This window comes from Saccopteryx leptura, chromosome 3 (assembly GCF_036850995.1).
Source record: "Saccopteryx leptura isolate mSacLep1 chromosome 3, mSacLep1_pri_phased_curated, whole genome shotgun sequence".
NCBI lineage: Eukaryota > Metazoa > Chordata > Mammalia > Chiroptera > Emballonuridae > Saccopteryx > Saccopteryx leptura.
This window is the reverse complement of record NC_089505.1, coordinates 1,168,866-1,191,277: the sequence shown is the minus strand read 5'-3', so window position 1 is coordinate 1,191,277 and position 22,412 is coordinate 1,168,866. Positions and strand designations below refer to the sequence as shown.

Here is a 22,412-nt window from a genome sequence, read left to right as displayed (position 1 = left end):
TAACGGGCCAGGGCCCCTTGTGTTTCAACTCACTCCTTTTCCACATGAGGAAACTGAGTCCTGGTGCCTTTGTCAAAACCACAGCTAGTATGAGGCAGAACGGGTGGAGGCCAGGTCCCCCCACTCGGAGGCTTTGTGCTTTCGTGTCCCAGACAGCGCCTCCCCCACAGCCCTGCTACGACTGACGAAACCCAGGCAGAAATGACAGTGTTGCCGCCTCCCTGGGCACAGGCTGTGGGACTGGCACCTGCTCAGCTTTATCAAGGCGATGTCCGCCCGGCTGGGCTCCAGGAACAGCTTGGACGCTTCTATCTCCTGGACATCCTCTCCTGCAGTTGTCTCTCTGTGTGCACCCAGGACGACCCTGTACGAGGACGGCCTGGAGGACCTAGAGGAGACGGTGACATTAGTGGCAAAACATGGCGGCCCCTGCACTGGGTGACATTCTAAGCCAGAAGCGCTCGGTACTCCCTGGACACTCGGGACACTCGGCTGGCCACGCTCGGTTTCCTCCGAGGGGCAGGACAGAAAGGGCCCATTGTACCTGAGCCAGCTGGTAATGAATGTTCTGGGGACGCTTTTGGTCAATGACACCAACACTGAAGTCGGCACAAGGACAGACCCCGCGGCGGGGGAGACCCGGGGGCCCTGCGCCTCCCTCGCCAGCTCTCTCCTGCCGACAAGCCCACCCGCGCTGGGTCTTTCCTCTCTGTTTCTCTCTAGAAACGCTCCTGCCCTCTCCCACTCAGCGGCCTGGGCAGACCCGCCACATCGACGCCCCGGTCCCCAGTGTCACTGCCGTAGAGGCAAGGGAAGGAGGGGACAGGAAAAGGCAGAGGCTGGAAGTCCGCAAGCCACGTCCTCACGCCAGCTGTCCCCGGAACATACCTCTCCAAGCAGTGGGCAGCGGTCAGCACCCACTCTGGGGCTATCAGAGTGCCTCCGCAGAAGTGCTGTCCAAATCTAGGAGGAAACCGGGCCGAGGTTTTAGTTGAACTCTGAAGGGGTATTTTTACAGAGCCAGAAAGAAGTGTTCACTCCATTTTGATACTGCAGATGTTTCCAAAGGACGTGCGACCAGCCCCGTGCCGGGACGGCGGAAGCTGTGAGCTGTGCTTCGGCGGGTGGGTTCTCTAAAGCGGCCGGGCCAGGCTCGGTGCAGCCTGTCTGCAGCAGAGCAAACCCCCGGGCTCCAGTGTGAAGCCACCTCCCTGGCTTTGGTAAGCCCCGGACATCACAGAAGGGGCGAGGCAAAAACCATCCCCCGAGGGCTCTTCCAAGCGGCTTACATTTCTTTTTGATAAGATATCTATGCAAGACCTGATGAGTCATTCTTCATGCAGCAGAATGTGACCCTGCACATTGTGGTCATGGGAGTCTGCTGATTTTACCTGAGAAAATTCCCTTGGGTGGGGGGTGGGGGAGGAGATGACTCCCAAATCCTTTACTTTACAGGACTGTTTAGGCACATGGTAGCTCATGAAAAAGGTGTGAGCCGTTCTGAAGCAGATGGTAACAAACAGAACACAAATAAATAGTAAGGGCACGACAGCAGGCAAGCCGGTCATCGGTCAGGAAAAGACTGCAGCGCGGTTTGGGAAAGAAGGAATCGGGAATGTGGGAAGGGTGAAGACTGTATAGAAAGGAGTAACTAAGTGAGAAGGCAAAGAAAAAGAAAGCTAGCTCAACTGGACCCGAGTTTATCAGTGGCCTCTCGCAAGCACGGGGCCGACGTCTGAGAGGTGGAGTCCGGCACCGGAGCAGCGGGTGAGCTGGGGCAGAAACGAGACAAGGAGGCAGCGCACAGCAGCCGGTCACTGTGTCACGTGGGTGCGTTCCATGAGACACCAGGAAAGAGCTAACTAAAGGCTGAGCCACTGAAATGATAACCCAAACTGCCCAGGGTTCTGTGGGATCAGGACTATTCGCTCTTAACTTATGGTGATCACTAAAAGAATGTTTGGGGATAGGTGAATACCCTCTGGGTTAAATACAGTAACCTCTGTGTCTGTGATAGACTCTAGATAATGAGGTCTCGGTTCTCCACCAGGTGGCACATTCCTAAAAACTGTGTCTTTCTCTTTATTTTGCAAGGAGACTGGATATCTATATAAACTTTCCAGGCATCTCCAATACATTCCCAGCAATATTGGAACTTATAAAGCGTGGCATCTACACATGTTGATGATAGCCCCCCAGATCAAGAGAAAGATTCCTGTTCTGGCTACTTTCAAAGTGGAGAACTAAAAAAAAAAATTAAAACTCCTCCCAAGGAGAAGGCAAAGGCAGGTGCAGATACCTGAGCTGCCGATTTAGTGCGATTGTAGAAAGGTTTTGCTGCCGGGCTCAGGTGGAAGGAAGGAATACATGGTTGCTAGTAGGATTGTTACCTTGTCCTAAGACTGATTTGCCAGGGCCAGGAATGTGGGTTGGCCACGCACCCACCCACGACCCTTCCAGGACATTTCTTCGGCTCCACCTTGGGCTTTCCACAATCAAACGAAGAGGACACTGTGGCACAGGAGAAAAGAGTCGCACTTGAAGTGAAAGGTAACAGTTTCATCATACAACGAAAGACACATTAGTAGCTCGTGGCCAGAGCCCTGAAATTTTGACATCTTAATGCCCAAACTAATAGTGAGATCATGAGCATGTTTTGGAATAGCTTTTTCTAAGTTTCAAAAGCAGTAGTAGACAATACAGAACCTTTTCCTTTCATGAAAATGTAAGTACCTTTTTATTATTTGGGGGGTGATTAAGTAAATTGGTATAGTTAGGCATTAGAACGAGAGCTTTTCTGAGAGGACCTTGACTGACCCAAATTGTTATTGTGATCTCTGTCTATAGCGGCATAGCATTATTACCACCACCACCTCCACCACTGAGCCACAGAAATTTTACTGAAAACCATAATTGTCATCCCCATTGAAAGGCAATAAAGGGTATTTCTAAGCGGAAATCACTGTGTGTACATATGTGTACATGCAATTGTATGTAGCAAGGGTAATCTATCCTGAACTGAAATATGGCCTTCTCTCAGCCACTTTCTGACCACTCTTCCCGGAAGCCTCCCAAGACTCACCCAATGCCTGTCCTCTCTGTTTACCTCCTACCCACTTCCCCTCTCCACGGAGCCTGCAGGAGGTCCAGGAGAAGAGGTTTGTGTCTGTCTTCCGTAGCACTCACCAATGCCTAGGGCAGCTCAGGGTTCCTAAGATGCATCTCTGCTGTCCCGAGCCCTTTAAGACCTTCAGCGATCTAAGTGGAAGTCATCGTTCCTAACAATTCTGCAGAGGGATTTCTTTCCATCTCAGCCAGAGAGCCTACTGTCCTGTGACCCTGGAACTTGACCTTTCCAAATAACTTTCCCTTTGTCGTGGTCTGTTCTGAGCGACTGTAGCTAGAAGTCTTTTCTTAAAAAAAGGAAACATGGAATATTATGGAGCCTACTCTCTAATACCGAACTTATACTCTTGCTACTGTGTCTTTTGTTTTTTGTTGTTTTCTGTGTGTAACAGAGACAGAGAGAGGGACAGATAGGGACAGACAGGAAGGGAGAGAGATGAGAATCATCAATTCTTCGTTGCAGCACCTTAGTTGTTTATTGATTGCTTTCTCACATGTGCCTTGACTGGGGGGCTACAGCAGAGCGAGTGACCTTGCTCAAGCCAGTGACCCTGGGCTCAAGCTGGTGAGCTTTGCTCAAACCAGATGAGCCCGCGCTCAAGCTGGCGACCTCGGGGTTTCGAACCTGGGTCCTCTGCGTCCTAGTCCAACGCTCTATCCACTGCACCACTGCCTGGTCAGGTATGCTACTGTGTCTTACATAAAGTAAGCTTGCACAAATGTGCTAAGAAAAGAATAACTACAGAGGTTGTGGTACTCTGGTTCTGCCATTCAGAACAAAACTGAAAGTTTCGCCTCATTTTTACTTCTTCATTATTTGTGCTGAATGTGTTAGTGGAATTAAAATGAGTTATTAAAATCATTCAACCAATAAATATATAATTTAAAATAAATGAATATAAGTAAATAAAAATTACATTTAAGGTGGGCATCCTTCAATTTCTGAAGTTAATATTGCAGAAAACTCATATAATCCTTTGATAAAATTGAGTAACAGAGTACAGTACTGGGATAAATAGAATATAATTCTGACTGGATTGTTTTATTGGCACTATGACTTACGTGCAATTGGCATGGTGTTAATTTATTTTAATGACACTGTATATTTACACAGATTTTTCAGGTGAGCTAAAGAAGTTTACATGTAGCCCAAACAATTAGTCAATGGTATGCTTTCACTTTAAAGAGGAGTTTTCCTTGTGAATGAGAAATAATGTAAAGTTGAGAAATTTGAAGGAAAATGATCATTAGGAAATTTTCCATTTATATAGAAAAAATCCAAAACCTCTCAGGGAATGAGCAACAAATTCTTTAAAGAAAAAGATTTTTTTAAAAATGTAAACAAACTAGACAAAAATCATAACCTCAAAGAGATTTCTCATCCTGAAGAATCCAAATAAAATTAGCATAAGCCACACAAGCACACACACAAAGTCCCTTCAGGTGGGCTAGCCCCCCTTCTAAGCACTGGCCTGATGGGATATGCTGCAGGAACTGTGTTTCACAGTTTAAGTCACAGACATATTTATATATTTATTCAGCAAATGTGTACGAAGTATATATATATACTGCTTACTGCCGGCTATGCTGAGCGCTGGGGGGAGGAAACAGCTCAGTTCCTTCCCCTTGTTTTCAATCCTTACATCCTAATGTATGCACGGAAACGTTGGATTGGGAGGTTTGCCTGCAGCCACCAAGATGCCCAGGGGAAGTGTGAGATAAACCTTCCTAGGCCGACTTCAACGAAAATGGCCTCTTCTACAATTCTGGTAACCTCACGAAATCAAGCTAGTGGAAGAAAGCAATTAGAGAAGAAAGAATGGGACGGTGGTGTTCCTAGTAGGCCGGAGCCTCCCGCCACATGACCAGGATGTTGGGCGTGTGAGGTTAACCTCCCACAGGTGAGAAGGGCTCCAGTCAGACCACCTGGCCTGATTTTGAGACGGGTTCCGTGCAGAAGGAGGCTCTCCAGGCCTGACTCAGTTGGAGGGCCGCCCTGGGCAGCCCCCTTACGTCCCTTCCTGGGACCCAGGGGTGCGTGACTCCCAGACTCAGCTGGGGAGCCCGTGGCAGGAACGCCAGGCTGACGCAATGACTGCAAGGCAATCCTGCGGAGGAGGAGGCGGCCTGTCCCGCATGGTGGCCCCGGGCGGTTAGAGGCAGTGGAACTAACCGAACTGGAGGGTAGGAGCTGGGGCCCCGGGCTGACCCGCTGAAGGGGCACCACCCGCAGCCGGGACATTGGGGCGCAGGGGCCACCACAGAGCTGCGGCAGCACAGAGGGAACACCCACTTGAGGAAGCTGGGCTGCAAGCTGGCCCTCCACCCAGACAGCACAGCGGGGGCGGCCGAGTAGAGCCCCTCCCCGCATGCGGGACTCCCCTCCCTCCCCACGCCCCCTGGGGGTGGCCCCAGAGAACCCCCCTAGTGAGGCGCCATGCCCTACCCTGACCCCACCCGGCCCCCCTGGACCATCTCGGTGGGGCTTCGGTGGCTCTGCAGCCCGAGCGTCCCCTCCAGGCGGAGTCCCCCGCCCGGCAGACACCAGCACGTGCGAGCCCTGCCCGGGCGTCCGGGTTGCCCGGGAAACCGGGACGGGTTCTGCGTGCAGAGATGGGTCCAAGCCAAGGTGACTTCCGTCCTTCTCCAGACCTACCCGTGGGATTGTCCTTCCGGACTTCCCAGAACTAATGTCAACTCGCCTTCTCTGGTCCAAGCCTCTTGCTCCTTGGGAGGGCCTCAGGAATTGAGGCCGGACCCCAGAGCAGCTTTCTCCCAGGCACGTGGGCACGGACAGCCCGTCTTAGTCCGAGGAAGTCGGGGCTGCGGGGGGGGGGGGGGGGTGCACCCCTTTCTCCTGAATCCTAGGACCTGACAACTCGCAGGTTTCCAGGGTACGTCACGTGCTTTGCTGGTTCCTGCTGGTGGCGTTTTCCTTCCCACCTCTCAGAGGCTGAAAGGGCAACTTTCCCATCTGGGTGCCTTCAAGTGTGTCCTCCCTGCACCCCAGGCTGGACCCTGGAGAATTCAGTGGAATCCTCACCAAGGCTGATTGGATGCCTCTAAGCTTGCTCCTTTGGAGACTTTTGTATTTATTTTGTTTAAGGGGGGGCTCCCTAACATGGGGGGCCTCAGTAGGACACATTCGAGGTCCGTGACGAAGAGAGGGTTCGGGGGGCAGGGTGCTCGGCTTGGACGCCTCCCCTTGCAGACCCACCATACCGAGGTGAGGCTGCATGGATCTGAGAAGCCGGGACCTTTCAAAAAGGAAAACAACTCACCACACTGGGGGACGTCGCAGTAGTCAAAGAGTTTCTTTGGGTCCGTCGTGTAGCACCAGGGACCATTGGGGTCACCGTCAGGATTACGGCAGTACTGAAAAAAAGGGGCAGGTGTTCATGGAACGGCACGCAGGAGGCTGAAGAGGAAGGGCCGGAGGCACAGGCATGTCACGCTGTCCTTACATCCAGGGTAAGTGCGCCATTGGGCGGAGGGGGGAGCCGAGGGTTAACTTAGGAGACTTCTGATGCATTCCATGTCGTTGGCCATGTCTCCTTGTTCAAAAGGAGCTCCAACCGTGAGGCCATGCCCCTGGGGGAGGGTAGAGCCTCCGAGGGGACTGATGGGAGAGATTATATATACAAGGGAGACTCTGTGTCAGCGACCATCTTGGAGACGCAGCCATAGAGGGCCATGGGAAGTGATTTCAGCAGTCTTCTCCCCGAGCAAGCCTGTCTGCTGGTATGGTAGCTCAGAAATGCTATTTCCTTGCGCTGTGCACCCTCTGTGGGTCAGGCCATGAAAGGCTAGGTCCTCCCTGTCCTTCCTATTCACGCCCTCAAAGGAAACAGGAAAGTGTAAGAGACTGAGCGAAATCCTACTGTGTGGAATCCTAACGGACCTCTAGTTGTTTTTCTAAAATCAAAACAAAACCCAATTTAAATGTCGCAAGTCACCATTGACCACCAGAATCTAGGGGACAGACGCTAGACACGGCACCCGAGAAATAGCAGCCGCGGAGCCGGAGAGGGAGAGGTCAAGGGCAGTGGGAACGGGCGTGGACACGGGCTTGCCCGCGCTCCGTGCACTGAGGCCCATTGCCTGCGCTTCCTCCCCTGAGCGCACGCGTCTTTCCCCTCCTCCGCCCCGCCCACGCTCCGTGCACTGAGGCCCATTGCGCTGCGCCTTCCTCCCCTGAGCGCCTTCCTCCCCTGAGCGCACGCGTCTTTCCCCCTCCTCCGCCCCGCCCGCGCTCCGTGCACTGAGGCCCATTGCCTGCGCTTCCTCCCCTGAGCGCACGCGTCTTTCCCCTCCTCCGCCCCGCCCACGCTCCGTGCACTGAGGCCCATTGCGCTGCGCCTTCCTCCCCTGAGCGCACGCGTCTTTCCCCTCCTCCGCCCCGCCCACGCTCCGTGCACTGAGGCCCATTGCGCTGCGCCTTCCTCCCCTGAGCGCACGCGTCTTTCCCCTCCTCCGCCCCGCCCACGCCCGAGGTCAGCCCAGGCTGGCTTGCTGTAAGGTAGAACCCATTCCATTGGCAAAGCGTGGTCAGCACAAGGCAAGACCGAGTCCGGATGGCAGCGGCTTACGTTCCTCTCCAGACCCGCCCGGGGGTTCGTCTGCGGCGTGAAGATGCCGTGTTTGTGGGGCTCCTGGGCAGCCCAGCCCTGGCAGGGGGTGCCGGAGGCGGTGGTCGCCCTCTTGCCCCGATACGCCTTCCCATTCCCGAACATGCAGTCTGTGGGGGAGAGAAGGGGGTGGTCAGGGCCCCCTCCGTAGACCCCGGCCGGTGAGGAGCAGAGCGGGGCAGCATCCGGTTGCTCTGGCGATGACCTCTGTGGCCACACTCTCCGGAGCCCCAGAACGCCCAGGGTTCCTGGGAACGTGGCCTGTCCGACAGGTCACCCGAAATGCTTATGGGTTTGGAAACACAAGTCAGGCAGGAGGTTAGAATGGAGGTGGGGCTGTTACGCTGAGATCATCGATGTTTACCCAGGCTGAGTGGTAAGAGGTAAGACAACACCGGGAGGGGCCACAGGGAGCGGGGGCTGCTGTGGGCGGCTGGGCGGCTCTCCAGCCCTCACTCTCGCCCCAGGTGGATAAAAGGAATCCCCGCCATAAGCGTTCCTTAGAAAAATCTCGTCCACACAGCTCTAGCTGTGCTTTGAGTCTCCACTCTCTGGGCTGGAGATGAACTGGGACACCTTTCTCCATGCCTGTCCCTCAGCTCAAACCCGGGGAACGGGGGCTCCCGCAAGACTCCTCAGAGGAGTTGATGTGTGTCGCCGAGGGGGGGGGGGTGAGGAAGAAAGGGCAGCAGTGCCCTGATGGCCACTCGGAAAAGCCAAACAGCAGAAACTGGACCAGGCAGCCTCTCTGCCAAGGAGGGGGGCTGTGCTGGGCAGCCGCACCCTAACGTTTCCCAGGACCTGGGTGTGTGAGTGACCCACACACTAAGAGTGGAGCCACGTGAGGTCACCTCACATCTTACCCAGGAGGGGCACCCGGTGAAGGAAGGAGGGGAAGTTCACGCTGGTCTGGGGGAGCAGGTGAGGTCCCAACATCCTGGAAGAGCTGAGCCCACCTCAGGGAAGGAGAGGGCTCTCAGCTCCAAACCAAGCTCTCGCTCCAGTCATTACTGTCTGGAGGCTCTTGAATGATTTGAGAGTGGTCAGACAGGCCACGCGGCCCCGGGTGCTCTCACTGGGGCAGGGGAGAATGAGCCTCCTCTGCGTTTCCTCACGCTGCAAAGGGGCAGAGCATTTGCCCGCTGCCTGACAACCTAAGGACCAGGTGCTCGGCAGCTAGAGCGGCAACCAGGGGCCAGGGAAGCAGGGAAAGGTGACCGCCTCAGGGGACAACCTCATTCTGGCGTCCAGGCCCAGTGACTCTTACAGCCACAGACCCACGTCCCAAGTGTTCGTTGGAGAGCATCACCTGACTGTCTCACTAGCACCCCTAATTCAGTATATTCGAAGCCAAATTAATCTACTCCTCCATGGAGGAGGCAGGGACTCGCTTCTAGAAAGTCCCATCTCAGCCAACGCCACCCTTATCAACCTCTCCATCCACCCAGGCTCACCATTCTATCCACCTGTGGTTTCAGGTCCTGAACACACGCCCCCCGCCCACATTACACCAGCGGCAGCAGCCCTGGCGGCCCCCCAGACAACATGCCGGCCCCCCAGACAACACGCCGGCCCCCCAGACAACACGCCGGCCCCCCAGGCCACGTGCCGGCCCCCCGGACAACGTGCCGGCCCCCTGGACAGCGTGCTGGTCCCCCAGACAACATGCCATTGGAGGCTTCCTCCCGCACCCGTTCAAGTCCCCGCGGGAATCCTCTGCACCCGTGAGCTTCCTGTGGCTTTTGTCCCAGTGCCCAAACACACAGACGTCTGGCCTCCGACGCTTACCTGCTTCTGCGGGGCTCTCTGCGTTGATGACCTGGGCTTCGGGCGGAGCGTGTGTGACAGTCTCTGGGCTGTCTGAGCACTTATTCAGGTTGCAGAACTCCCACCGGACTCTCGGGTCGGTGGTGTAACACCAGGGGCCTTTGTCACCGTCCGGATTCCTGCAGTAGTTCATGGTCAAGCCGCTGTGAATGCCACAGGAGAGGGAGGGAGGGAGTGAGAGGAGGCGCCTCGGGGGGGGGGGGGGCGCACCCCAACACCCTCTGCGTCTCGATTCCACGAAGTCTCAGCAAGCGACTTTGAAATATTTCCACGAGGGTTACCAAAAGTGCTCCTTCTTATCCTAAATGCCACAAGCACGGGTCCTCAACACTGAAATATTGTTAAAAACAGATGACTGTTTTTATACCGCAAATCAAAACCGAGGCATGATCCACACAGAAACTAAGATGATATATACCTGTGTAAAGAAAGTCTCAGAACGTCTCCTTTCCAATACGGAGCCTGGAGCATGTATTTTAGATTTTTTTTTCTATGCACGTACGAACATTTCTATCTCTCTCTGTGTCTCTGTGTTTGCCTACATAGGGCCGTGAAAGCCAGAACCAAAATGTATTTCCCCAAGGAAGAAATGACATACAAGATCACGGCACGCCTTCCATGGTGGTCTATTCACACACCGTGTAGTTAAAATGGTGTCATCGACAATGAAAATAATACAGCTGGCCCTGGCCGGTTGGCTCAGCGGTAGAGCGTCGGCCTGGCGTGCAGAAGTCCCGGGTTCAATTCCCGGCCAGGGCACACAGGAGAAGCGCCCATTTGCTTCTCCACCCTTCCCCCTCTCCTTCCTCTCTGTCTCTCCCTTCCCCTCCCGCAGCCAAGGCTCCATTGGAGCAAAGATGGCCGGGGCACTGGGGATGGCTCCTTGGCCTCTGCCCCAGGCGCTAGAGTAGCTCTGGTCTCAACAGAGCGATGCCCCGGATGGGCAGAGCATCGCCCCCTGGTGGGCATGCCAGGTGGATCCTGGTTGAGCATATGTGGGAGTCTGTCTGACTGCCTCCCCGTTTCCAGCTTCGGAAAAATGAAAAATAAATAAATAAATAATACAGCTGTGAATATCGTATCTGGTAGGTCAAGTGGGTTCAGGGTATGAAAGACTTCTGGGAGCCACCTGGAAAACTCGCTCCCAGGCGGGAGGCGTTTCCATAGGACACATTCGGGGGCGTGGGGAGGAACCCCGCATCGTGCTCACTTCACCCCCCATGTCCCCTCCTGTGCGGCAGCCATGCAGGGACTGCAAACAGAGATGGGGCCACAGAGCGGGGGGGACGGGTGGAGAGAGACATCTGGAGAGACTCGGGGACCTGAGGGGGCTCAGGGCTGGTGGGGAAGTCGGGGAAAGTTGGGTAAGAAACATAGCGGGCGAGGGGCCTGGGGTGCTGGGTGATGGGGTCCCCCAGGGCCCCCCAGGTCATCGCCGCAGCCTCGCAGAATTCTCAGCCTTGGCGTTCCCCTTCCCGTTTAGACCCATGACCTGTGGCTGTCCAAGGAGATTTGAAACGTGTTATATACATGGATCTAATTCACGTATTATATATATGAGTCTAACATGATATATAGTAGATACTACGGACAAGTGACAGTCTCACGCTTGGGTCCACAGCCCGAGGAAGTCAGTCAGAGGCTGTCCGAGCCCCTGGGTGTGCTGAAAGGCTTATCCATCTATGGCGAAAAGGCGGATCTATCAGCCCCTGTACGCTGCCTGACTCTCGTCTGCCTTCCTGCTTGCTCTTCCTCTTCCTGTCCAGGAAGCCCCTCGGACCACCCGTGCTCAGGTCCGCTGTGTTCGGACGGGTCAGGTTACAGATGCCCGGACCCAGTGACAGACCCCCACCCCCACCCCCAGCTTCCACAAAACTGCTCAGGGAGGAGAGGGGCCTCTCACGTCCCTTCCGGCAGAACGTTTTCTCAGAAACAAGGCGGCCTGAGACGTTGTGCCTCACGTGCTGGAGCCCCGAGACGTTCGCTTCTGAGAGGTGAACGTAAACATGACCCTTCTAACGAATCTGAGCTAGCTGTCGCTCTCCTCTTTAGGGTGGAAAATCAAAGACATACGCATCCGGGTATTTCTGTGGGGTCATCTTGTGCTGGTGTGGGGACATAGACGACCAGGACTGACACTTCTTTCCCGTGATGGTGGTGGAGGAGGTGCCTCGATAACTCTGCCCGTTGCCCTGGTAACACTCCTGGACCACAGGGGTCTGCTCGGGCGGCACTGAAACAGAGGCAGGAGAGGTCAGTGGACAACGGCCAGAACAGGACCCGCGTGGAGCACTCTGCAATGCAAACGGAACAGCAGTGTCTGAATTAACGCTGTTCCACACTGACAGGCGGGTGGACGTGCAAAGGAAAGAACACATCTGTAACAGTCCAGAACTTGAATGACCTAACTTTTTTTTTTTTTTTTGGTAAATATTTAATTTAAAACTCGGGGGAGGGGCGATAAGCAGGTCCGAGTGCTTATAATTGGGAATTGTACTCATGTGCAAGCCTGTTTTTTTCTTTTTTTATGAATGTCCACTGGGTGTTTATGCAATTAGGCAGTTCTCAAGGAGACACATTCCGTGGTGTAGGCTGCAGGTCACGTGGTGACCAGCTGCCACCGGGGGGGCCAATGTGACCCCTTTCCCCAGACTGGTGCTCACCCAGAGCCAAGGCCTTGAGCTGCTGAGGGATGGAGCAGGGAGTGGCCCATCACTTCTCAGGAGAGGTGGAGGCAAAACTCTTATTCTCCTGGAGAGGAACCGGAAACCTCTCGTGCCCAGGATCTCCCAACTAACGCAAAGCGGACGTCTGCTACTCTTCCTCTCAAGACCCACCGCAGATATACAAGTTAGAGTTTTTAGCTTGTTTGGAAGAAGGGACAGGAACACTGAGAAACACCACCTCCAAAGCCCAGGTCCACAGAGTTCACCGGAGGTTGAGGGTAGACCAGGAAGCTCGAGAATGTCTACCTCCACCAAAGCTCAGCATCCAGTAGGAGGAAACAGCGGTCCATTAGTAGGATCAGGTTAAGAGCACACCGTGGTGCAGGCATGCAGTTACTGCTAAAAGCGAAGGATGGTTAGGAATACAGAGAAGACTCTTCAGACTCTGAGAACACGGGAACAACAGCCCATACCCAGAGGAGTTTGAAGCCCATGGCCCACTTAAGGTAAAAGCAGCAACAACACAAGCCAAAGTCGCTTTTATCTGCTGCCTCTGTTAATTCAATTACACAACATTATACATCTACTAAAATAATATTATTTGAAAGTGGGGTGTAATCATTTAAATATGTATATTGTAAACAATAGAAAGAATATTAAAAGATTAAAAACTGGTTAAACTAATAGTGGTGATAAGACAATCAAGAGATGTTCAGTTAATGCAAACAAAGACAGAGAAAGATGATAAAAGGACCAAAATTCAAGTAGGACAAGGAGAAATAGCTAACTTGATGGTAGATTTAAATCCAATCATATTAAAAATTACACTAAATGTAAATGTTCTAAACATCTCAACTAGAAGGTTGAGAAGAATGACACATCACACAAACACGAGTGAAAACAGAGCTGCAATGGGTGTGGTCAGATCAGCATACATAGACTTTAAAACCAGGAACAGTTCCAGAGATAAGGAGAGACATAAGGCTAAAGAGGTCATTCCCTCTTCAAGAAAACGCAGCAATCCTAAGTGTGTCTGTTTAACCAAGAGCTCCAGAATATATAAAGCAAACAGAAAACTAAAAAGAAATAGACAAATGGACAGCTAAGTTTGGAGACACCCCCCTTCTCTCAGTAATGGAGAGAACAGGACACAGAAGATCAGGAAGGAGTCAGAAGAGTTAAACAGTGCTAATCAGCTTGACCGAATCGGCCTTTATAGAACACACTCGACCCAACAACAGCGGGAAGCCATGTTCTTTTCAAGTGCACACGCAACGTTTACCAAGATGACCATATCCTGAACCATAAAAACACAGCTCCACAAATTTAAAACAATTGTTAGCATGGAGCGCGTTCTCTGACAAGAACAGAATTCAACTATACACAAAGCGACTGCACATTGGGCCAGCCCTGGGGTAGAAAACCAGAGAAAGCCCTGGGGCCCCCCCGTGAGCTCCCAGTCCCCTTGCCTACCTGGGGCGTCCAGGAGTTCCGGGGATGATGGCGAGGACTCACAGGACGGAATCGTGCAGTACTCCCACCTCACCTCGCTGTTGGTTGTATAGCACCACGGTTTTGTTTCTCCATCAGGGTTCCGACAGTAGTTTTCTTTCAGATCTCTGAAAAAGAAGTGATTGTGACTTCAGCTTGCCAAAAAGGCTAAATAAATAACAAGGGGTACACACGCTTGTTAATGAGGATATTATCGGACACATGCCCTGCTAATTCTCCAGAATTGCCTCAACTCAAGAATAGGTAGAAATGTAAGCAGGGCACAACAGAAGGTCTCTAGGACAAATGATTAGAACCTATTTCTTGATTGTGTATAGTCAAGCAAAAAGTATAGTTCTGCTGTGTGTTGGGCAGGGTGCAATATGCTAAAACACAGTGGGTATTCTCCACAATGTTTGTGCCCCCCAAAATACATCCAGCGTAGCTATAGACTCTAAGTGTCACAGCCCGGAACTTCAGTGCTCTGGAACCTTATACTGTGCCTTTGGTAGGGTTCTGGTCAAGCACAGTGCTGGGACCCACTCCTCGGAGATTCTGATTCAGATCCGGACCAGGGGTCGTCAACTTTTTATAAAAACCGCCCACTTTTGCAGTGCTGGTAGACCTGGTCCCTACCGCCCACTAGTGGGCGTTCCAGCTTTCATGATGGGCCAATCGCGGCGCTGTTTGGTTGCACGGTAGGGACCAGGTTGACCAGCACTGCAAAAGTGGGTGGTTTTTATAAAAAGTTTGACGACCCCTGCTAGACTTTGCATTTCTCACAACGTTCTGATACTGCCTGCCTAAAGAGCTGCACTTTGAAGACGAGCATTACAGGGAAATCCGGGCTGCATTTCACTTCCCTTGCCTAGGACTTGGGCAGTTTCCATTCCAGAATACTTTACCTGTAGGAACTCAATCGAAAGCGAAGTCGATGGGATCCCACACTTGGCTCAGCCCACAGGGAATGAGTCCGGAGGCGGACTTACTTGCAGGGGAAGTTTTCCGGCGTCCTGCTCTGCCCCACAGGGAATGAGTCCGGAGGTGGACTTACTTGCAGGGGAAGTTTTCCGGCGTCCTGCTGTGTCTGTGCGGGGTCTGTTCGCTCCAGCTCTGACAGGTGTGACCAGAGACGGTGACCGCCACGTTCCCGCGATAGTTTTCACCTTTGCCCTTCAGACACTGATACGTGGGGCCTGGCGATGGTGGGGGCGTGGCTTGAAGGGGACAATAAATGACAATGAAGCGTTTTGAAGTGGAGAACGCACGGATGAATGGGACAGGGGTGGACATGGGGAGTGTCAGCCTGCCTTCTTTTCCGTTCACCCTCCCTTGGGATTTGGCACTTGACAATTGTTGATCGTTCTTAGAAGACGCTGCCTTGGCAGAACCTATGTCTACAAGGTCACCTCATGAGGAGCTCGTCCAGGAACAAGACCCGTGGACTACATGCCGCATTCTACGTCCTCTTTCTCCGTTTGTCATACGTGGTAAGGGTCAGTGTGTCACCCTCACCCCGACCCCTCACATACACCGATGACCCAACTTCCTTTGTGAAGAATAAATTATTCACCGAGTAAATATAACCAAGTGACACCCATAAAGTGACACTCCATAAAACCAACAGAGAACCCATAGAAAGAAGGTCAAAAAAAGTCTCCAAGAATGATCGCGTGCATCCAGAAATCACGAAATTCTTGAGGAAAAAAGAACAAAAAGAGAAACTGATATTGGAAAGGAAGGAGTGTGCTTGAGAAACTCGAGTGCCCAAAGGACAACCGTCCGGCAAAGACCAGGGAGCCAGCCCTCGGGGCCTGCTGTGTCCCTTTTAACTTGTGACGACTTTCTCTATCTAAACGGTTAGTCCCGCGTCAACCTGGAAATGCTGAGGTCGCCGGTTCGAAACCCTGGGCTTGCCTGGTCAAGGCACATATGGGAGTTGTTGCTTCCAGCTCCTCCCCCCTTCTCTCTCTGTCTCTCTCTCTCCCTCTCTGTCTCCCTCTCTCCCTTTCTCTCTCCTCTCTAAAATGAATAAATAAAATAAAAAAGAAAATTAAAAAAATATATATTTTAAAAAATAAATAAATAAATAGACGGTTAGTCCTTTGCTTCAAATTCTCATCGAAGGAAAATATTATGAAATTGTTTCTTTCAGGTCTTTCCTGCTCACTCAGCCCTTTTACCTTCTCGCCCTGAGCTCTCTTCTCTCTCACAAGGCGGACATTCTGAAAACTGGACGTCAGAGGCACCGCCAGAGTTTACAAAGCAACAGAACTCTGGTTGATAATGACATCTGTGCACAGAAAGCATGGGTCTGACCCCTCTTTGAAAGATGTCAGCACTACCTCCAAGAGCCCACATTCAACTATCTTTGACAGGAAAAAATAAATAAAAAAGCCCCTGACCCATGGATGCTCTGACAGTTACCGACGGTAACCAATAGGTTGTTTTAACAGAGCGATCACACCCCGCTGCATTTGTGGGGCATGTTCTAGACACAATTCTCAGACACAGATACATGCTGTGTTCTTGATTACAAGAGCAGGGCGGGCAAGGACCCCCGAGGACCGGGCAGGGGGCAGACTTACTGCAGCGTGGGATGTCGCAGAATTCCCAGCGCTTGTTGGGGTCCGTGGTGAAGCACCATGGGCGGGGCTCCCCATCAGGGTTCCGGCAGTAATTCTTCCTCAGGTTCTTGCTTGGGAATCTGAATGGGCGAGAAGGATGTTGACAGCACTGAACATTTACAGGTAAGAATCACTGTGGACGAGTGGACATCGGGCACCTGCTGTGGGACAGGCACCGTCCAGCACCACGGGGGTGACTAGATGAACTGTCCTCAGAGAGATGACAGTCTCCAGAGAAAGACTAGCTCAGGGGTCTAGGGACTGTTGCCCTAACGGCTTACATGTATAAAAATCATACAACGGATTAGCAACTGTATCCTTTTGGCTGGCTGGAAAACATGTAAGCAGACTCCAGTTACTCAACGGCCAACAACAGCCGTTTGTAAAACACCAGGTACTTGTTGGTGGCCATCTTCAGTGCTTAAAGAAACAATGTTTCTGGTCCACCAGGTTCCAGTCCTGCTACCTTGATGCATACAGAAACTGAAAAGGACAAGCTGTGATCCTGTGAGCACCTCGCCCAAGGGTGCAGGCCAGTGAGCCCCCCTCGGCAGGGACTCAGGGCTCGGACCATGAGGTGCACGCCATGCCTGCGGCCTTCTGGGTTTATTCCACGTCCCTCTCTGGGGCTGTAAAGGCTCAGGCAGAACGGACTAAGCGAACAGCGGTGGCTTCCACAATCATCTTCTCTTTCCTAGAAGTGAATGTACCCAGTTCACGGCCTTGGGGTCATTTCCCGTGTTTCCTCTTTAATGGAAAAGGCAACAGTAGCCCGACCTGTGGTGACGCAGAGGACAAAGCATCGACCTGGAACGCAGAGGTTGCTGGTTAGAAACCCTGCGTGTGCCTGGTCGAAGCCCATAACGAGAAGCAACTGCTATGAGTTGATGCTTCCCACTCTTCCCCTCCTTTCTCTCTCTCTCTCTCTCTTCCTCCTCTCTCTAAAATCAACAAATAAAATATTAAAAAATAAATAAAGGCCACAGCTGTGTTTCAAGTTAACTATTGGAGTGAAAGGCACAGCAACTCCGTGGCGCTGTTTTCCGCAGTAAAGTCTGGGGCTCAGTCTCGTTTGCTGTACATTTTTTGTTAAGTGCGGTGAGGTCCGACCTTCGCCAGAGACGGAAGGGAAGGTCAGCAGCAGTTGCAGAAAGGGCGGTGCTCTCCAGGACAATGGCCGTGGGGCAGGGGGAGGTGCTCTAGCTCAGGGGCTCCTGTCTCCTTGTACTTTCGCAACCCCCCTCTGAGAATCTGGTGAAAGTTAGGAATCCTCGCCCAGGAGAAGGCACTGATATAAATGCACACAAAACATGGCGGGCTTTGTAAAACCCCCCAAACACATTCCGTCCGTGCATTGTAGGCGAGGAAGCCGCTGAATGTCATCGGTATGAAAGAAAAGACAGAGAGAAGAGGAGGACGTGGAGGAAATACACGAACGAGACAGATCGCACATGTCTCCAACGGTAACACTGGGGGAGGGGGGGGGTCAGCCAGGGCCCCGGCTGTAACGGGGACCAGGTTCCGAGGGTCTGAGATTCTGCACGTCCGTCTGACCAGCTCTCAGGCACCAGACCTTTCCCACAGGCCACGTCTAAAGGAGCGAGAGTGCGTGCTTCTCCCACAGTCATGTGGGCCAAGGTCAACTTTGAGATTCAGAAACAACAGATACGGTCACTTGAGGAACCAGAACGCAGCTAAACACCAGGCAACGCCCCGGGAGCTGCCCAGCGGCCAACAGCGAGTGTCTTTTCCCGAGGGACCTACTTGGAAGGAATGAAGCCGTGAGCGTGCGGGGTCTGAGAGTCCCAGGACTGGCATTCGAGCCCGGACGTGGTCCTGGAGATCTTGCCCTCGTAGTGTTCTCCGCTGCAGTGCATGCATTCCTCTGGGCAGAGGGACAAGGAGGAAAGAAAGAGGGAAACTGAAATGAGTGAAGCAACGAAGAGCGAGAACGAGACTCCCGCCAGGCGTGTCGCGAACACACCCCCCATCCCCCGTTCACACGTTCTTCCCAACAATCACTGGGCAAAATAAATAAATAATAAACAAATAAGTAAATGAAAGAAACTGGCAATAAAAACTCGATTTTCTAATACAACATAAAATGTCACTTTCCTTCAAAGGGCAAAATTAGCATATTTCGATCAAGAGCCGCTCCGCTGTTATAGTTATGACCAAATCCGGAAACTCCATAATGCCCTGTCCTCAAACCGGGATGCACTGGCCCTCGGTGGGAGGGAGGAGCTGGGGAAGGGTGGACATTTTCTCAAAAGTCTGGGTTGTGGTTGTTGTTGTTTTTTTTAAGTATTTGGTGTCTTTGTTTCAATAATGATCTCCAGCAATTTCTATGAAATTATCTGACAATATGGGTGACTGCATCCTCCCTGGCTTTGAGTGCTGGGGTTTTGTTTGTGCTCATGTCCTCACTGGAGGACAGTATTCGCCTACAGCGACAGCAGCTCTCTTTATATGCTTGAAAAGCATGACTGCCTGTTCTTTGCTTTCTTGCAACAAACAACAAGTGTTGGCGAGGATGTGGAGAAAAGGGAACCTTCCTGCACTGCTGGTGGGAATGCAGACTGGTGCAGCCTCTATGGAAAACAGTCTAGGGGTTCCTCAAAAATAAAAAAAATGGGTCTGCGTTATAACCCAGCTATCCCACCTTTGGGACTATCTCTTTTTTTTTTCTTTTTTTCTTTTTTTTTGTATTTTTCTGAAGCTGGAAACGGGGAGGCAGTCAGACAGACTCCCGCATGCGCCCGACCGGGATCCACCCGGCATCCCACCAGGGGGCGATGCTCTGCCCATCCGGGGCATCACTCTGTCGCGACCAGAGCCACTCTAGCGCCTGGGGCAGAGGCCAAGGAGCCATTCCCAGCACCCGGGCCATCTTTTGCTCCAGTGGAGCCTCGGCTGCGGGAGGGGAAGAGAGAGACAGAGAGGAAAGAGAGGGGGAGGGGTGGAGAAGCAGATGGGCGCTTCACCTGTGTGCCCTGGCCGGGAATTGAACCCGGGACTCCCTCACGCCAGGCCGACGCTCTACCACTGAGCCAACCGGCCAGGGGCAGGACTCTCTCTTAAGAATCACAAACAGTGGCCCTGGCCGGTTGGCTCAGCGGTAGAGCATTGGCCTGGCGTGCGGGGGACCCGGGTTCGATTCCCGGCCAGGGCACACAGGAGAAGTACCCATTTGCTTCTCCACCCCCCCCCCTTTCCTCTCTGTCTCTCTCTTCCCCTCCCGCAGCCAAGGCTCCATTGGAGCAAAGATGGCCCGGGCGCTGGGGATGGCTCCTTGGCCTCTGCCCCAGGCACTAGAGTGGCTCTGGTCACGATGCCCCGGAGGGGCAGAGCATCGCCCCCTGGTGGGCAGCGTCGCCCCTGGTGGGCGTGCCGGGTGGATCCTGGCCGGGCGCATGCGGGATTCTGTCTGTCTCTCCCCGTGTCCAGCTTCAGAAAAAAAAAAAAAAAAAAGAATCACAAAACACTAATTTGAAAGAACAGATGCACCCTCATTGCAGCACTACTAACAATAGCGAAGGTCTGGAAACAGCCCCTGTACCCATCAGTGAATAAGTGGATAAAAAAAAAACTGTGGTGCCCTGGCCGGTTGGCTCAGTGGTAGAGCGTCGGCCTGGCGTACAGAAGTCCCAGGTTCGATTCCCGGCCAGGGCACACAGGAGAAGCGCCCATTTGCTTCTCCACCCCTCCCCCCCCTTCCTCTCTGTCTCTCTCTTCCCCTCCCGCAGCCGAGGCTCCACTGGAGCAGAGTTTCCCCGGGCACTGGGGTGGCTCTGTGGCCTCTGCCTCAGGCGCTAGAATGGCTCTGATTGCGGCAGAGCATCGCCCCCTGGTGGGAATGCCAGGTGGATCCCGGGCACATGCAGGAGTCTGACTGCCTCGCTGTTTCCAACTTCAGAAAAATACAAAAAAACAAACAAACAAAAAAAAACACAGAAGCTTTGATTTGGAATTATTGAAATAACATCGGGCTGCAGGGTAATAGATAACTTTCAGTTTTATGGAGTAATAAGGAAAAAAAGAGTCAGACTTGATACAGAAATGATGCATTCACATCAATTAAGGGACAACTGACCTCATAACAGTATACAAATAAAAAAGTCCCCAGAGTGGAACGTGGTCACACAAATCCACCGTCCTCCCCCCTGCCTTGCACCAACAATGAATGGAGCAGGAAATGTGAAATGCTGAACATTTTCTTTTTCAATAGGATGTTTTTCATGTTTAGCACTGACTTCTGAGGTGTGCTGTGAAATTGGCTGGTTCCTTAAAATCATGAGCTGCTGATTTAAAAACAAGTTCAAGGTTTAGCTTCCGCACAACAGCCAAGTCTCCCACATCCAATTAGTGTTGTTTGTTTGAATTGCACTGACTTGGTGATTTTGTTTCACCTGTTGAATCACAGATCTGTTTTCATCTTTCTACTGTGTCGAGCATTCAGCCTAGTCCAGTGGTTCTCAACCTTTCTAATGCCGTGACCCCGTAATACAGTTCCTCATGTTGCGGTGACCCCAAACCAAAAAATAATTTTGGTGGCTACTTCATAACTGTAATTTTGCTACAGTTATGATTCGGAATGTAAATACCTGATATGCATTATGTATTTTCCGATAGCTTTAGGTAACCCCGCCGGGGTCACAATCCACAGGTTGAGAACCGCTGGCCTAGACACTTTAATTAAAGTTTACATGTCGTTTTATATTTGTACACACTGAAGGAACATTCTAATAGAAATAATTCCAGTCAATGTCGGGGGGGGGGGGGGGAGCCTGAGCCAATTTCGATCCTTTCCACAAGGTTCATACGTGACTCAGTTTTGTCAGACATGACACTAAATGATCATTCACAATATCCCTGCGGGAAATCACTTTACAGCCAAATTAATCGCTGTGCAGATAAAGGCAGATCTGAACGGTGTCCAGAGCGCCCCTGACCTTCACATTCGGGGATGTCGCAGTAGTCGAATCGGGTGCTGCGGTCCGTGGTGTAACACCAGGGCCCCTTCTGGTCGCCGTCCGGGTTCCGGCAGTAGTTCTCCTCCAGGCCCTCTGACGGGTGGGTCGCGGGCGAGAAACTGCACAGGGTGGAGAGGAACCACTGATGGCGTGTGCAACATCAGCACGCTGTCAGCAGCACAGGACGAGGGACCTTCTCTTCCCCACCCGCGGTCGAGGCTCTGCCGCCCGAGCGCCTGCGTGCTGGCGCTGTGCGGAAGGATGTGTGTCGCCTGGTGTTTGTGTCTGTTCTCTGCTGGTACCCTGACATTGCCGTTGCTACTCTACTTACGGACACGGTTTTTATGCACAGAGAGTAGAAACAAAGCCTCAAAATCCTGACAGATTCTTGATTTGTGACAAACACCTGTTTCTGTTAGTTGCCTTTCTCCCTAAAAATGATAGCAGTTCACACCATTTTGCCTGCGTTGAACCATGCTCCAGGGGCTATACAAAACCTTTCTATACATTCTCTTGTTTAGTCTTAATAATAATAATTATTACTATTATTATAATATTCTACCAGGAATGTTATTATTCCTAGTTTACAGATGAATAAACTGAGACACAGCAATGTAAGACCAGACAAGTCTTGCCCAAGTTGGAACAGTTACTAAGTAGCATTTCAAGAATCTAGTCAGACCTTTCTGATTCCAAACACCCGGTTCTCTCTGAGATGCAGCCAGATTTAGAGGGGGAGTGTGTGTGTGGGGGGGAGGGCGCAGTTAAGCTCATTTTCAGATCTAGAGATGAATTGCTGTGTAGAGATAACAAATTATGTCAAAAGCCCAGGACTTGGAGTCTACAAAGGCAGGTTTTGTTTCTGACTCTTCTATGTACTTGATTTTGGTAAATGGAACCTCCGTTTCCTCGTCTGTGGGCCCAGAGAGGGGTTAGATTAGCTCTGAGGCCCCTGATGGTCTATGATTGGTCCATTTACTTGATCATTTTACCTCTAACAGCCTAACCTCCTGCGGATATTAGATCTGCCCATCTCCTGGGGATGCTCTAAAGGCACTCTGGAGGGGGACGCAG

The 22,412-nt window shown here is 52.2% G+C and overlaps 1 protein-coding gene across 1 annotated transcript in view; it reads right to left on the bottom strand.

Moving 5' to 3' along the window:
• Positions 1 to 22,412, bottom strand: part of PLG (plasminogen) — a 42,496-nt gene that overhangs the window by 7,502 nt on the left and 12,582 nt on the right. The window contains exons 5-16 of the mRNA XM_066372785.1: positions 21,318 to 21,457; positions 18,130 to 18,250; positions 16,327 to 16,445; positions 14,793 to 14,955; positions 13,721 to 13,866; positions 11,655 to 11,814; positions 9,543 to 9,724; positions 7,716 to 7,864; positions 6,408 to 6,501; positions 2,391 to 2,511; positions 889 to 963; positions 248 to 388 (exon numbers count right to left, since the gene is read on the bottom strand). Coding sequence (XP_066228882.1) covers positions 248 to 388; positions 889 to 963; positions 2,391 to 2,511; positions 6,408 to 6,501; positions 7,716 to 7,864; positions 9,543 to 9,724; positions 11,655 to 11,814; positions 13,721 to 13,866; positions 14,793 to 14,955; positions 16,327 to 16,445; positions 18,130 to 18,250; positions 21,318 to 21,457 — 1,611 coding nt within the window. The remainder of the gene's footprint in view (positions 1 to 247; positions 389 to 888; positions 964 to 2,390; positions 2,512 to 6,407; positions 6,502 to 7,715; positions 7,865 to 9,542; positions 9,725 to 11,654; positions 11,815 to 13,720; positions 13,867 to 14,792; positions 14,956 to 16,326; positions 16,446 to 18,129; positions 18,251 to 21,317; positions 21,458 to 22,412) is intronic.